At 35.2% G+C, this 15,618-nt stretch overlaps 2 protein-coding genes across 2 annotated transcripts; one reads left to right on the top strand and one right to left on the bottom strand.

Moving 5' to 3' along the window:
• The first annotated feature begins 4,456 nt into the window (after positions 1-4,456).
• On the top strand, positions 4,457-9,524 carry DIO1 (iodothyronine deiodinase 1). The gene is made up of 4 exons (XM_039319908.1): positions 4,457-4,818; positions 6,446-6,589; positions 7,484-7,683; positions 8,128-9,524. Exons 1-4 carry the CDS (start codon positions 4,497-4,499, stop codon positions 8,194-8,196), a joined length of 735 nt encoding a protein of 244 aa, XP_039175842.1. The 5' UTR covers positions 4,457-4,496; the 3' UTR covers positions 8,197-9,524.
• HSPB11 (heat shock protein family B (small) member 11) lies at positions 9,360-15,538 on the bottom strand. The gene is made up of 5 exons (XM_039319910.1): positions 15,206-15,538; positions 14,479-14,585; positions 12,670-12,738; positions 10,648-10,691; positions 9,360-9,524 (listed from the first exon to the last, which is right to left on the bottom strand). Exons 1-5 carry the CDS (start codon positions 15,301-15,303, stop codon positions 9,417-9,419), a joined length of 426 nt encoding a protein of 141 aa, XP_039175844.1. The 5' UTR covers positions 15,304-15,538; the 3' UTR covers positions 9,360-9,416.
• Between the last annotated feature and the right edge of the window lie 80 nt (positions 15,539-15,618).

The following is a 15,618-nucleotide window of genomic DNA, read 5'->3' as shown; positions in this document are numbered from 1 at the left end:
ATTTACCTCTGATGTACTATTGTTATATAATATTCACCAAACTTGTGGAAATACAGTAGGGCTCAACAAGTTAACATTAGACACCCCTTTCTTTGATTTCCAGGAATAGGGGATTTTTTTAAAAAAAAATTTGAACAGCAAATTATTTTTTAGAGAGTGCATCCACATGTTTCCAATACTATTCAAGAAACCCTCATGTGAATTCAACTAAACCAAAGCCCAGCTGTTCTGTACCTGTATTTTGAAGTAAAAAGAAATGATTTAATTGGAAGAACTCTCCTCTACTTAAGGTTTACTGTATGTTATTGATTAGCCAGACTTTAAATGTGTGTACCGTACACATATATTAGTTTTACTGAAGATTTGTGAACTATTGTTTCAGAAGAGTACTAAACCCATTTTTTAAAACTAGCCCCCAAAATAACTGACATGCACTTAGGGTGGTATAGAATCTTTGCCAGACAACTGTCTATCCCAGCATCTGGCAGCTCAATTCCACAACCTGCTACTCTGTGAAATGGGGATACTGGATCTCAAACTGTACTCTGTAGATCATTCTGGTATGAATGAAGTAGATCCATCAGGTGGTTTGCCTCCCATATTCCTCTGCCAGATCTTTCTTGCTGCCTCAACTCCTGTCACTGTCAGGCAGCTGGCTAAACCCAAACTATTCAGTATCTTGGTACCATATCTCTGGATACATTGCCAGTCAGTTGGCCAAATCAGAATCACGGGTCTTTGTTATTGCACCACAAAAATTAATCATTGGCTGAAAACTGGTTCATTGAAAAATATAACAGATAATATAAGTAGCAACTAACATTCAGAAACAACAATAATGAAAAGAGTTCAAGCGTGTTTAACTACAGTGAGTCCACATGACTGTATAATAATAATAACAACTTTATTGTCACTTTGAATGTACACCAATCAGCATACATCAAAATGAAATTTTGTTGCATACAGCTCTCAAAGGGTCACCACCTCCGATATACACTCCTTGTTTGTGGCCAGCTCAAGTTTCAGATCGTCCATTTTAGTCTCTAGGGAGCGAACGATGGCAAACAGGACAGATGGAAATGGAGCTCTATGTGGATTAGCCCTCAAATTAGCTTGTATTCCTGCAGGACCATCTTGCCTCCTTTCCTTTTTCTGATCCTGACTGTTCCACCTTTTCCTTAAAGAGGCCTTGCTTCTTTTTGCCCCTGGAGCACGCTGCCACTGCCACCAACTCTTCCAAAAGCCTCTCTCTCTTCCTCTGGGCCTGCCGACAGCCTCATCCAGGTTCCTTCGCCTCGTAAGCCCTGGGACCTCACTTCCTCTGCCTCTTTTGGAAACAGCCCTGATTTGCAATAGAATCTGTCGCTGGGCCAGCAGTCAGATATTGCTGCTGGCAGAACAATTTCAAACAGCGCCAACGACTTTTAATGGTCTCACCAACAGTTCCGAAACAGCTAGAAACTCACCATGCCATCAAAGATTGTTGGTCATATGTTACCTTAGTTCCATCACCTTGCTCAAACACATCAAAACCTTCCTGATCGTGTGGCCCATATCCCTTAATATTCCTCCCAAAACTTTTCACCTTTGAGAGCCGATGCAGCCGCAGCCAATCCAGGTGCCGCCATCTTACTATCAAGTGAAACTGTGATCTCATACATTCAGTTCAAAAATAAAAAGTGCAAATTGGAGGGGTTTTTTTTAAAAAAAATCATATCATATCTTAACATGAAATTTTGCTGGACTGTCTTGTTTTCTGCTGGGAATTGCCAATGATCAATCAAGAGCACACTGATTGCATCCCACTGATTGCTGATCTAATTTTTACCGGCCAGAAACAGTTAAAGTACAATTTAAAATATTACCATCCTCTACTTTATATCAATTGATTTCACTGGCTATAACATGGATGTGTCTACCAGGAATCCTTCAGTGCTCTAATAGCATTCTCAAATAAAGGAATAGATCGGAAAGTAAAAGCCAATTGGAAACCAAAACTATTTGCTGCCAAGAATGGAGCTACATTACTCATCACAAAAGTGGGTAAATATACCATTACCCATAGCTAAAAAGCTTACAAAGCCAGTTGTCAAGTATCTGACAAATATAGGAAGAGCAGGCAGGATGAGCTATTGAGAAAATTCCCCCATTCTTCTCATACAAAATCCACAGTGGGGAACTGATATCCCTATCTCTGGAAGTATCCCAGAAGTAATATTTGGTGTGGTTACTATTTTGTGAAATATGATGTAGATTAGAAGAACTATACACTGTATGGATAAGCATTTTTCAAGGCACTTCCAGCAAGATACAAACTATACAGATTTATTTAAGAATTTTTTATTGTCGAATTTAGAGATATAATAATAATCTTAGAAAATTTGATAGGTTTGTTCAGAAACAAACTCTTATCTCTTGGTGGTTTATTGTCAGCATTCCTTCCGTTATTCGCAAGTTTTTGCACAATCTCTTATAGCACTGCTTTTCAAACTTGACAACTTCAGGATATGTGAATCCAATTTTCAGAATTCCCCAGTCAGCGTAACTACTAGCTTGTCTGGTTTAAAAAAAAAATTGCATAGCTGGGGAATTCTGGGAGTTGAAGTCCACACATCTTAAGGTTGTCCAGTTTGAAAAACACTTACAGCACTGATGGAACACCCAGTACCGGTATTTATAAATAAGGGAGGGCATTCCTACACTTGTGAAAAAGTCAGACCTGAACATGCAGGCAACACCCTGCATATTTCAAAAAGCAATTGACGCTCAAAAACAAAAATAGTGGACTGTTCATTGCTAAAACAAATTGTGGGAATTGCGAACATGATCAAAATAGGGGGCTTTGAGCATGTGTCTTTTCAGCAGGCTGTTTAAGGAACTGGGCAGTGAATACAAAATTCAGCTTTTTCATATGGAAGTAGAGAGCTACTTGTGAGAAAAAGTCCTCACAAGAGTTTTTGAGCATAGGGAGAGATCAAAATATTTCTTGATGAAAATGATAAGGCTGGTAAAGACATTTTGTGATTTCAAATAGCCTACTATACCTTAGCTATCCCAGCTGTACGAATAGCCTTAAACATCCCAATTTTTAACATGAAGCATATGATTTCAGCTTTTCTTCACAAGTCTGAATTTTGGTGCAAATGGGTTAACTAACAGAAAAATACCTTGATTATTTTCTCAATTTTTCAGTGGAAAAAATTAACTCAGCGTTACGAAGATCATTCCAAATACATTTCCATGATGTGATTAATGAACACTGTTAAGAACTGGACATAGTCAAAGAACTAATTAAAAATTATTTTGCTGCTGTTGCTCAGATTGGATCTTTCAGAACTCAAGTATCTGAATGAGATATGCTATGAAGGTGGTATCTGCAAGAAGTCACTTCCAATATTATCTAGAACTGTGCAACATAGATACCATGTTTGCTGCCATTCCTAATGACTAAAACTGCAAGTTTGGGTTTACAATTCTAGTGAAAGAATGAAGTAAGAAAAGGATGCAGAATCTGAACTATGTTGTGAGCTAATATCCTCTTGTCCTGGTTATTATTTTTGTAATAATGTTTTATACTAGTCTGATAATGTAAGAGCAGAAATAGCATCATCATATATTTTGAGCTCCGGCCTTCTAATCATCTTTGTTGCTCTTCCCTGCACTCTTTCTAGAGTCTCCGTATCTTTTTTATATTGCTGTGAACAAAGTTGGATGAAGTATTCCAGGCATGGTCTTGGATGTCTCTTCCAACCTAATCTATTATAAAAGAGTCTTACAATGATAAATAGAAAGTCCTAAATATCCCACATTTGTATTCCTTGAAGGTTAAGCAAGAGAAAAACAAAATAAACTTCTGAATACTTGATAGCAAGGCAAAATCTATTGAAATCAATGAGACTTGCTGCCCTAGATGGTTTTATATTTTGATTAAACCCTCTAGAGCAGTGATTCTCAACCTTTCTAATGCCGTGACCCCATAATACAGTTCCCCATGTTGTGGTGACCCCCAAGTGGGTGTGGCCACCAATAAGAGGGAGTAGGACAGCTAGGGAAAAGGGGAAAAAATGGCGGACAGCATGGTTTGGCGACCCCCGTGAAATGGTCATTTGACCCCAAATGGGGTCCCGACCCACAGGTTGAGAACCACTGTTCTAGAGGAGTAGGGTCATTAATTTTGCAAGGAAGAAATCTATAGTATTACAATTATTTCCTGGAAAGATTTCTCTGGATTTCAACTCCTAAGTAGATTATATAATCCTTGTTTTTGAACATGTTGGACCTTACAACATTATTTATTTTAACCAACATTCTGTTAAAGGCTTTGGATTTTCTTCAAGGTAAAGAACTGATAACTGTTACAATGTTGGTCATTTGAGGCAGCTAACGAGCCTAGCAATTATTAACTTTAGCTCAGGCTCTCCTTTCCCCCCCCCCTTTCACTTTGTTCCACATTAAATTCTACTTTGCAGAATACAGCAGTCTCTCCTTCTGCCAAGATGTTCAGAATGAAGAGATTTATGCAGAGATCCTGGATTCTTCTGCATGTGTGCCTGTCTACTATTATTGGTAAAATCTGTATGTTCTTCTTCCCAGGTACTGTGAAGAGATATCTCCTGAAGCAGAGAGAAAAGAGTAGCAACCCAAAATTCAGGTATGAAAATTGGGGTCCAACTTTCTTCAGCTTCCCATACTTACTCTTTGTCTTGAAAGTCAAATGGAAAAGACTGGAAGATGAAGCCTTTCAGGGCTATCCTGCTCCTAACACCCCTGTAGCAGATCTCAGTGGGAAAATTCATCGCATTCTGGATTTCATGCAGGGTAAGTAAACACCAGGGTGTTTTTGAGAAATATGGCATTTGCTAATAACATAAGTGAATTTCAAAATCAGGGCTCTACTGACTAAACAGAAAGACTTCATTCTTTTTTCTTGCAGGTGAAATTGACATAAAAGATGTCAACATAATTGGGGAAAGTGTTAAGATGGCACTAGAATTGTTGAATAGTTTAATTTTGACATATTAACAGGAAATAATTTAACTTTATATATCTATGATTGATGCAGGCAAAATGACTCTCATAAGTAACTTATGCTATTGCATACTGTACATAAAATTACATATTGCATACAAATATACAAGATTATGCATATGCATGTATTACTGGGTCAAAGGATACACACATTCAAATAAATGTGTTCAATCTATACCTCAGATTTTTTTTCTTAAAAACTGTAACAAATGCCTTCACAGAAAAGAAATAGAGCATGATAAAGCTTGAACTAATCAGATACATATCAGCACAAACACAACTGCACTTTGCCCTCTCTCTTAAAATATTCATAAGTTATTGATTTCTACTTCATAGTAACTAATTAACTGCACTGCTTTGGAAATTAACATAAAACCCAACTTGTATACAACCAGCATTGTACACTTATTTTGCATATTCCAATACTTGGCATAGGTAATTGAATCAAAATACTTTAGAGAAACAAAAATACATATGATAGGAAATCAATAAAGGGTGATGTGAAGAACAAGAGATAATTTTATAATTTTATGTTTTTGCTTCACTGTGATGTGAATCAAACTACTATGGTTTCTTCAATAAATCCTGGCTTAGTTTTATTGTGAACAGACTCATAGTTGTCATCACTTAGATCAAGAGAGATTATATAGATACTCAAATAAAAATCAAAACATTATAGTATACAATTCTACTGCAAATACAAACATAAGTTAAAAGACAAAAATAGCTAACCATATCATAAAATTCCTTCAAACAGAGGCAATATTGAAGAGATCATTTTAATTAGAGGATTTTTTTATTGGTGATGCCAATAAGGTTCTAAATCTTTGCTCTGCTTGCAATTATTGTTAGCTTCAGAAAATATGGAAAGGGGACATTTTAAAACAAAATACATGCTGCTGAATACACGCAACATTATTATACAACATGCAGATGCTGATTATGTAAAACAAAATATGTTGTTCTTTATCCCATGTTTATTGAGAATTAGAATTGTACCATCATAAAATATCCTGGCAAAATTATTCATGTGACATTAGCTGGGTCTTAATAATAAAAGTTTCGTGTTTTGGAATGAATACATGGAGGCTTCTAGACCAATGGTTTTCAACCTCAGTGCCTTTAAGATGTGTGGACTTTAACTCCCAGAATTCCCCAGCTAGTTCTGAGAACTTGTTCAAAATGGCACAAAAATAGAAGTCTACTGTTAAAGTATTTGGCCCTTTTAAATCTCTCAAATGTTATATTAATCAACCCCTAAATATTAGGTATCTCATATGGACAAGAATGTGACCAAATTCTTAAAATTACTGTATATGTAGCATTTTAACTGCAAATAACTCCTTAATAAATATGAGAACTATAACAATCCTTATTCTCATCTTTATCCTTCAAGACTGATCTGTGCTTCTTGCAGGTAACAGGCCTTTGGTTCTAACATTTGGAAGTTGTACCTGACCTTCATTCATATTCAAATTTGGCGAGTTTAATAAACTTGTTGAAGATTTCAAATCTGTAGCAGATTTTCTTGTAATCTATATTGAAGAAGCTCATGCCTCAGGTAAGGCAAGCGTGCTAAAAATCTATACTCACTTGATTGTAAATTATTGTATTCCAAGTTACCAATCTGGATGCATTTCTTCTTACATATAAACCATAGAGTTTAATGGAGCAGATTTAATATTATGTGACACAGAAAGCTAATTTAACTTGGAAAACAATTATAGTGCATCTAATGCTGTATATATAATCTCCAAAAACATCACCCCACATAATATTTGATTGTCTAGACTCTAGGTCAAATGTAATTTAAGAAAGATTGCTGTTGAGATCCAACAGCTAAGAGATAGCATCCTCACTGCTTTCTCTGACACCTAATAACATTTTATCTGCATGAATAGAACCAAACAATTAATAAAATTCATAATATCAAAGCCATGGTTTCCCTGTGTATTTATCAGCCAGCAGACTCTGGAAGATGCTAAGACAATTGTAGAGTCAACTTAGGTATAGACATGATAATAGCCCATAAGACTGAACAGGTTTCATGGTTTTGTACTTCTGGAAGAAAAAGGAAAATAGGAATAAAAGTGGAGTTGTTACAGTACAAAAACCAAGAAGTTCTGGGCTCTTACAGATCCCACTTCTACTATTAAATGTAAGCATGAATGTTGTTGTTGTTAGTTGCGAAGTCATGTCTGACCCATCACGACCCCATGGACAACGTTCCTCCAGGCCTTCCTGTCCTCTACCATCTTCTGGAGTCCATTTAAGCTCATGCCTACTGCTTCAGTGACCCCATCCAGCCACCTCATTCTCTGTCGTCCCCTTCTTTCTTTGCCATGAAAACCCCATGGACAGTACCAAAAGCATGAATATATCCAATCAATAGTCTAATTCTTATTAGAATTATTCTTTATTTTGGATGGATTAGATGAATTATTCTTTATTTTAGATGGATGGGCCTTTAAGAACAATATTGTCATTAAAAGTCACCGAACCCTCCAAGATCGTATAGCGGCTGCACAGATGCTCCTAAAACAGCATCCTTTATGTCCAGTGGTTCTAGACACAATGGAAAACCTGAGCAGTAACAAATATGCTGCTCTGCCTGAGAGACTGTATGTGCTTCAAAAGGGAAAAGTTGTGTATAAGGTAAAAAAGAAAAGCTATTACAATAAGGTTAGTTGTTTGCAAAGCTAAGCATGTACGTGAGACCCTGTGGGAGAGACAAGTTTAGTTTTGGGGAAACTGCTATCTAGAGCTTTTTTAAAAAACAGGTAAATTGTTTTAAATATGCATTATTATGCATATTTTCATAGAACATCTTATGTTTTGCTGTTTATTTTCCATGACTGAGAAAAATAGTGGCATCTAATTCAATGGGAAAATATAATCTTTTCTATTCAATTCTGAAATAATTGGTATCCTATCACTGCCACATGCTCATATTCTTACGCCATATGCTTTCATGAAAAGCCTAATCTTTTAATCTATTTATTTTATAATTATTCTTTTTATATTATTTTACATCCCTTGCCTATACTTTATATTCCCGTCCTTAGAAATTAGTCACGGTATTTATTTTTCCTTTTACAGGGTAGACCAGGACCATGGAAGTATTGCCCTCAAGAAGTTCGTGAATTTTTGGAACAATTTTACATGTAAAAAAACACCTCAACGCAACCTATTTGTGAGCAGCACGTACACTCCATTGCCTGATTGCATTTTTAAAAGTATTTTTATTTGTAAAAGTCTGTATTTATTTGGAAACATAATAGTGAAAATTTTATATCATTAATATTCAGCAGTCATGAACTCTCAATTAATCAATAACTTAAGATCTATTTAATATAGTTACCCTGGATTACCTGCCAATGCTTATCTCCATTCTTGTAATGGCCAGCGGTAGATGCACAAACCGCTTTACACATTTGAAAATACCTTTGTGGTGAATTTTTTAATGAAGCAAAGCATTCAACTGACATTGTCAAGATAATATGATGGATTGCTTATATACAACAGCCCCTAGATGGTCAAATAGAGCAACAATGTCTTCTTTAGTAACAGGAATGCAACAGTGTACATTTCCCAATTATATTTCTTCTATAAAAGCTGTATTTGCAACGGTTAGTCTGTGGATCTGAACAGAAGCAGTCTTTGTACATGTATAGAATCAAATTTCTGGAGAACATTGCTGCAGAACCAGCTGACATTTGTAACAGACAAACATGCATGATTGTTCTCATGAAACTCCTAGCATGTGCTGATGCATTGGATCCTTTGAAACCAAACCACTTAAGAACAGGACTTTTAAAGGTGTCTGCAGAGAAGAATTTTCTGAATGGAATAGTTGTAATAATTTTCTTATTTTTGTTTCTATTAATATTTGTTTATGATAGTCATAATTTAAAACATAGAAGATTATGACCTGATACGGAAAAATATTTATAGAAACAAGATGCAGTATTAAACTTGGTCCAAAAATCTTTGTCCAGCTTGAACTTGTTTTTTTATGAACTTATGATACCATAAAATGGTATCATTTTATGATATAGCATAAGATAAAATGATGGAGTGGAACCTGGTGGTCTAAAAGAAAGATTGTCCCAGACTAAATTAACTCTATTTCTTATCAATTAAGAAGCACAGAAGATATTGGGCAACATAACAGAAGGTTTGATGAAAGAAGATTCTTGTTTATTACTCCATTTCATCTACAGTATACATCTTCATATAAATATTATCATATTTAATATTTAAATAATGTTCATTGTTGAATTTTAACAAATTTACATTGAAAAGATTGAAGTACTTAAGAGTCATTAATGCCAGCTACATTTTTAAAAAGGTTTAATGTTTAATATGTTATTATCTGAATATTGAATTTAACTTTCTTGTGATAGTCCTTCCGCTATCATCCTATGAACTGACACAAAAGCATCAGAAGCAGATAAAATGATGATTCGAAGATATGTAGCTTGGATCTCAGGAAACTATCAAAGAAAAAAAATATTAACAACCATAAACTATAGGTATGATGTAATGAATAACAGCATTTTAAAATATTAATTCCCACAGGAAAGTTTCAGTGTACATGAATAAACATATTCAGTGCATTTAAACATTTGCTGTTAAGTGTTGAAAATGGTATATATGAAGTACTACATTACTGTGGCATTATAAAATATTATTATATTCTGATATCCCAGCCATGATTTGCTGGCAGATGTTTTGGATACTTTAAAAGCTTGTTAGGAACAGAATGTCCCTACATTATTACTATTTTGCTTGACGTTTATCTATAGAAAATGTTCAACCTTAGAGAATGAATAACTACATATCTTGAAGTTAAATATTTGTATGTAATTGCAACTACAGTTCCCTATTTACATGCAAATCTAAAATTACAATAACATCCAAAATGCTAAGATGTCAACATTCATGAATGCATCTTAACAGTCCTATACATAATACAGTGCAGAGCCTACAATATTTTAAAAAACATGTAACCCAACAGTTCCACTAGCACAGTGGAACTTGCTTCTCAGTAAATATACTTAGATGTGCATCATGTAAATAAGTAACTAATTAATGTGAGCAAGCTTTAAAAACATGTCTCAATATTCACTAGCATTAATTCAGTAATTTCAGATATATGGGACTGGCTGCCATTTGTATATTTTAGTTTTTCACTCAGATCATGCCATGATGATGATCATCATCATCATTATGATCATCATCATCGTGATCATCATTCATCAAGCTGAGCTCAGTTTCTGGTAACAATAGGAACACATAGTTTTATTTCCACCAATATGGAAGTGGTTTGCTATTCTCTTTGTTCATTTTTAAGTTACCTAATCAGCGTATGGTCCTAGTAGTTCTTGGAGTTCTCCCATCTAAGAAGTACCCAGTTTTAATCATGTTTAGGATTAGCCAGGATTGCTTAAGTGCTGCCAATTGTTAAGAGGCTTATATCATAGTGTAAACATAACAATATTTGTCAGATTTTTCTAAAACTCTTCTTCAGATTAATCTAATATTTTCAATCTTCTATTATTTTTGAAAAAAATGCAATCTTTTATATTGCGTTAATACTAAATGAAATATACTTACAGAAAAATCTTCTATTTGTAGTTCTCCATCTTTACACTGCAGTTCTGAAAATAAAAATTGTATAATTTAACTGTAGAAAATAATTGAAATATGAATATAAATGTAAAATATAAATCTTACATCTTTACTGGAACTAGTACTTAACCAGTTAAAAAAATCAAGTCAACTAATCGTACCTCTAACAAGATATCTATTTGATTTGTTGGCCATTTAAGTTGCTACTTTTGAATTCTTAGTATGTTTAGCCAATATCAACATTTTGCCTTTGCCCAGTCCCTACAGTGCATAGTTAGCGATCTTAGGGCATGTTCTAGTCCAATGAAAGTCTGAGATAAAACTACATATTTGACTTATTGAAACATATGAGCTACTGTTGTGGGGGGAAGATTATGGTATTCAGATAGATGGTCAGAGTTTATGTAAAAAGTAAATAACAGTGGTGCCAACATACAATCCTATCTATCTTCCCATACCAAGGTATTGCTTTAGTTGTGTAACTTTGTGAGGTAAATTAGATTTTTAGATAAGCTTTTTCATGAAGCTCAAGCAGCAATAATAATAGACATTTATCTTTGTGCAATTGATGACTTGATCTGATTTATTAGGCCCAGATATCGAGAAGAAGGCAAACTTAAAATCAACAGAAGCAGTATATAGGCAAATCCTGCTTTAATCATACACCTTTCTGCCAGATATTGTAAAATAAAGGCAAGATCAAAGGAACAGTGATTATGGCTAACATCAGCCTATTTCTCTGGACTTGTTCTACTTTCAGCCAATCCATTTTTTTTGTATTTAAATATTTGGCATAAATATTGCTAATAATGCTTAGTAGACTATTAGGGTGATAGCTAGTCCCATTCCCTCTTTTTTTTTTACTCTTGTACCTCTGTCTTTAGAAATCACTGTAAAGCAATCAGTGAAAAAGAAGGGGGTGACTAAAACTGGGATTCACCATTCTAAAATGTTACATATACATTTTGCCATTAAAAAATTATTACCTTGTGGGTTTCTTGGTTTAAGTTGGTTTACCCACTCTTTAATTTCTAAGCACATTAACTGGCAGCCAGTGAAGTTCAGCATTCATATTTTGATGTATGTATGTATCTCAGAATCATAGTCACATAGTTGTAGAGTTGGAAGGGGCCACAAGAATCATCTAGTCCAACTCTCCGCAATGTGCAAGAAAAGCAATTAAATCATTCATGAGAGAAGGCTATACAGCCTCCACTTAAAAACCTCAGAGGTAGAGATAGCCCTTATTGATATATTATTCTATTACAGTATGTGTCTGTCCGTCTATCCATCCATATATAACATATACACCTGAAGGCAGGGCAAGAAGCAATGGATGGAAACTAATCAAGAGAAGCAACCTAGAACTAAGGAGAAACTTCCTGACAGTTAGAACAATTAACCAGTGGAACAACCTGCCTCCAGAAGCAGTGAATGCTCCAACACTGGAAGTTTTTAAGAAGAGACTGGACAGCCATTTGTCCGAAATGGTATAGGGCTTCCTGCCTGAGCAGGAGGTTGGACTACATGACCTCCAAGGTCCTTTCCAACTTTATTATTATTATGAAATATATATATTTCATAGTGGTATATATCATAAAAAAGAGAAATAGAATTTAAAATATCATCTGCTGTTGCAGACATTCTTCCCCAAAAAAGTAGAGAAGAATTTGGGCCACTGACTTTTACCTATGGTCACCTGTCAAAGAAAAGGTCAGTTTCAATTCAGAGCATACCTGAAATTGATAATTGGATAATGCATTACAAAGAATCAATTGCTGTTTGGTAAGTACAACAACTTAACTTCTAAAAAATATTGAAATAGTCTTTGGTTCTGCAGATTACAATATCTCCTTTGAACTTTTAATTCTACACTATTAGTCTAACGTTATACAAAAATTGAGATCAACAGAATTTCTTTTCAATAACCACAGTCCTCAGACCTGATTGAATTCAGTAGTAGATTATGATCATTCACTGAATCATAACAATATTAAGTATAATTACCTTTTTCAATGCATTTTTCAAAATCAACTGGATTTTTAGATACACTTTTTTCAATGCGTAACTTCTTCACTAAAGAAAATATTTTTAAAAAATATTAATTGTAAGAATACTAGTTCCACCTTAATATTTCAAAATTGTTAATAAAATAATTCTTAGCTTTAACACAAGTGCACTTGTAAGACTAATTTCATTTTTACAATTCACCAGAGAAAATTATCAGATACAGAACTATTGAAATACAAAGAAAGCTAGGCTATGTCAAATGTGAGGAGCGTGTGAAATATGTGATCAATATATTCCCCTCCATGTGCAAAAATAATTTGTTATGGACACCTTTTGCACATGAAGGATTGAGATATACAAAGAGGAGGACAATGCTATAAAATATTTGGGATTATGATAATCTGGGTTTGGAAAGGGCTTTTCCTTTCTTTAATTGTGCTCATCCTATTTTAGGGCATACAGCAGTTTGGGGCATTTCCCCCAAAAAACGTTGGGAAACTAGGCCACAATTTTCAAAAACATGCAATCAAATGGACTCTAGGGATCACCCAAACAAAAGAAAATCACACACATTTCCTATCTCCCACATAGCTGTATAGACTGTATAGACTGACAGAACCATACACACCAAAACTAGAGCAGGGGTCTTCAAACTTGGTTCTTTTATGACTTGTGGACTTCAACTCCCAGAATTCCTCTGGCTGAGGAATTCTGGGAGTTGAAGTCCACAACTCATAAAAGGGTCAAGTTTGAAAACCCCTGAACTAGAGTTTCCTCCGAAATGACTGATTGGTATTAAAAGCGCTGAAAAAACCCATAATTTGTCGAATAGAGTAAAAGAGGTTGTCTGAATGCAGCAACAAGTACACAGGGTAGATCTCATTTCCAAATACCAGAGTTTAAACCCAGATAATTTCTTCATCTCCCTTTCCAAGAAGCTTGTTAAATTCACAGAAGAGAACAAGATAGTCCTCGACTTACAATAGTTTAGTGGCCATTCAAGGTTACAGCGGCACTGGAAAAAGTGTGACCATTTCTCACACTTTCTGACCTTTGCAGCATTCCCATGGTCATGTATTCAAAATTTAGATGCTTGCCAACTGACTCATATTTATGGTTGCATGGTCCTGAGGTCAAATGATCACTTTTGTGACCTTCTGATAAGCAAAGGCAAGGGGGAAGCCACATTCACTTAACAACCATGTTATTAACAACTGCACCGATTAACAACTGTGGCAAAAAAAATGGAGTAAAACTCCCTTAACAAATCTCTCATTTAGCAACAGAAATGAGGGGCTCAATTGTGATCATAAGTCAAGGACTACATGTAATCTGATTTAATGATATTAGCATGTCACTGTCAACAAAAACATGATGGGTTATTCTTGTTGCAAAGTCCCTATTACAGGATAGCTTCATATTAATCAGAAATTAAAGGTATCCATCCTAGCACACAAGTATGGAAGAGTTGTAATATCTCATTTTACATTCAAAGATGCAATTAGTTATAGATGTATCAAAAAATAAATTACTTAGGAAAAAAACACAAACATACCCACAAGGAATTATAATTATAAAGAGAATTGCCTCTGCAACTCATATTAATAATAACCAATACTTTCTTATGAACATAGTATATAAAAATATTATAAGCCACGGCCCAATTCTTCTAAAATGGAAATGTCTATAGAGTATTCCCAAGTATAAATGAAGTATACAACTATATTATGGAACATAATACATGAAAAGAAGATAAAATTGCAGAAAAGACATATAATTTGAAAACACAAACATATTATAACTTACCTAAGTAACACTGAATTGTCAGTTTGCTAATGGTCACACATTTATGAAAGGAAATAATAAATTCCTGAGGAAACATCCCAGTTGTGGTCCAAAAAGTTTCAGGTCGCCTATTAGGAGAGTATAAAATGCAATTATACATCATAGGCTATGTATGAAACTGTGTTTCAACATAGTTAAACAAACCATGGCTTAGCACAATACTCACTCATATGGGTGAACCTACCCATGTTTCTTAGCCTAGCCTACTTCAAAATGTTGCTGTGGGGATAACCTGAGAAACAGAAAAATATACTTTCCTTTGCGTTATCTGGGGAAAAGGAAGCTATATTATTGCAAGCTGCCTTGGTTAGCCCCAAGGGGGAATAGAAGGCAAATAAATTTAACAAATAAATAAACAGATAAATAATACTGAACATATAATGTAACACAGTTTATTTTAAATCGTGAATTCTTGTCACATTCTTGAGACCTGGCCTTTTCTGAAACCAGTGCCTTCCACTTTGTTCTTCCACAGGCAGTATTTTCTCCATTTTCCACTTTTCCACAGGCAGTGTTTTTCCACCTTGGCAACTTTAAGATGATTTTAACATTCATAATGTTCAAAAAAAAAGTGTTTCTCCAGCTTCCACTCAATTCCTCAATTGTGGGAACTGAAGTCCACTCATCTTAAAAGAAATCAGTCAATCCTTTCCAATATTCCACGCGACCCCGAAGACTCAAGACTCACCCGTCAATGATGTTTTCCGGCGGGTACATTTCATCGCTGGATGTTGCTAAAATAACTTCGGCTCCCTCAGAGCTGAGGCAGTAGTCCGTAAACTTCATCCCTGCTCAAGCCTCGTAAACTGCCGCCTCAAAGCGTCCCTTCTTTTCCCTCCTACCCGGCGAGCGGCTCAGTTGCCTAGCAGCACCTAGCCTGAAAAGCCCGGAAGTGGCCTCCTAAAATCTTGTTAGATAATTTGTGGCTCAAGACATTGTATGAAATCCAACAGTGAAAGAGAGTCACATAGAGTGGAAGGGACGGCAGGGATCATCTAGTCCAGGGACTTGTGGACTTCAACTCCCAGAATTCCCTCGCCAACCATGATGGCTGGGGAGTTCTGGGAGTTGAAGTCCACAAGTCTTAAAGTGTCCTATTGC

The sequence above is a fragment of the Crotalus tigris genome, unplaced genomic scaffold, assembly GCF_016545835.1.
Source record: "Crotalus tigris isolate CLP2741 ecotype Arizona unplaced genomic scaffold, ASM1654583v1 scf7180000023617.9722795, whole genome shotgun sequence".
In the NCBI taxonomy this organism is placed as follows: domain Eukaryota; kingdom Metazoa; phylum Chordata; class Lepidosauria; order Squamata; family Viperidae; genus Crotalus; species Crotalus tigris.
Note: the sequence above shows the minus strand (reverse complement) of the source record. Positions and strands in the feature narration are given on the sequence as shown.

Excerpts from the sequence above, each read along its gene's own strand:
- HSPB11 (XM_039319910.1), bottom strand. The coding sequence starts at position 15,303 with ATGAAGTTTACGGACTACTGCCTCAGCTCTGAGGGAGCCGAAGTTATT. Across the intron at positions 12,739-14,478 it reads GACAATTCAGTGTTACTTAG|TGAAGAAGTTACGCATTGAA; the intron begins GTAAGTTATAAT and ends TATTTTCTTTAG. Across the intron at positions 9,525-10,647 it reads TACAAATAGAAGATTTTTCT|TTTCCTGAGATCCAAGCTAC; the intron begins GTAAGTATATTT and ends TTTCTTTGATAG.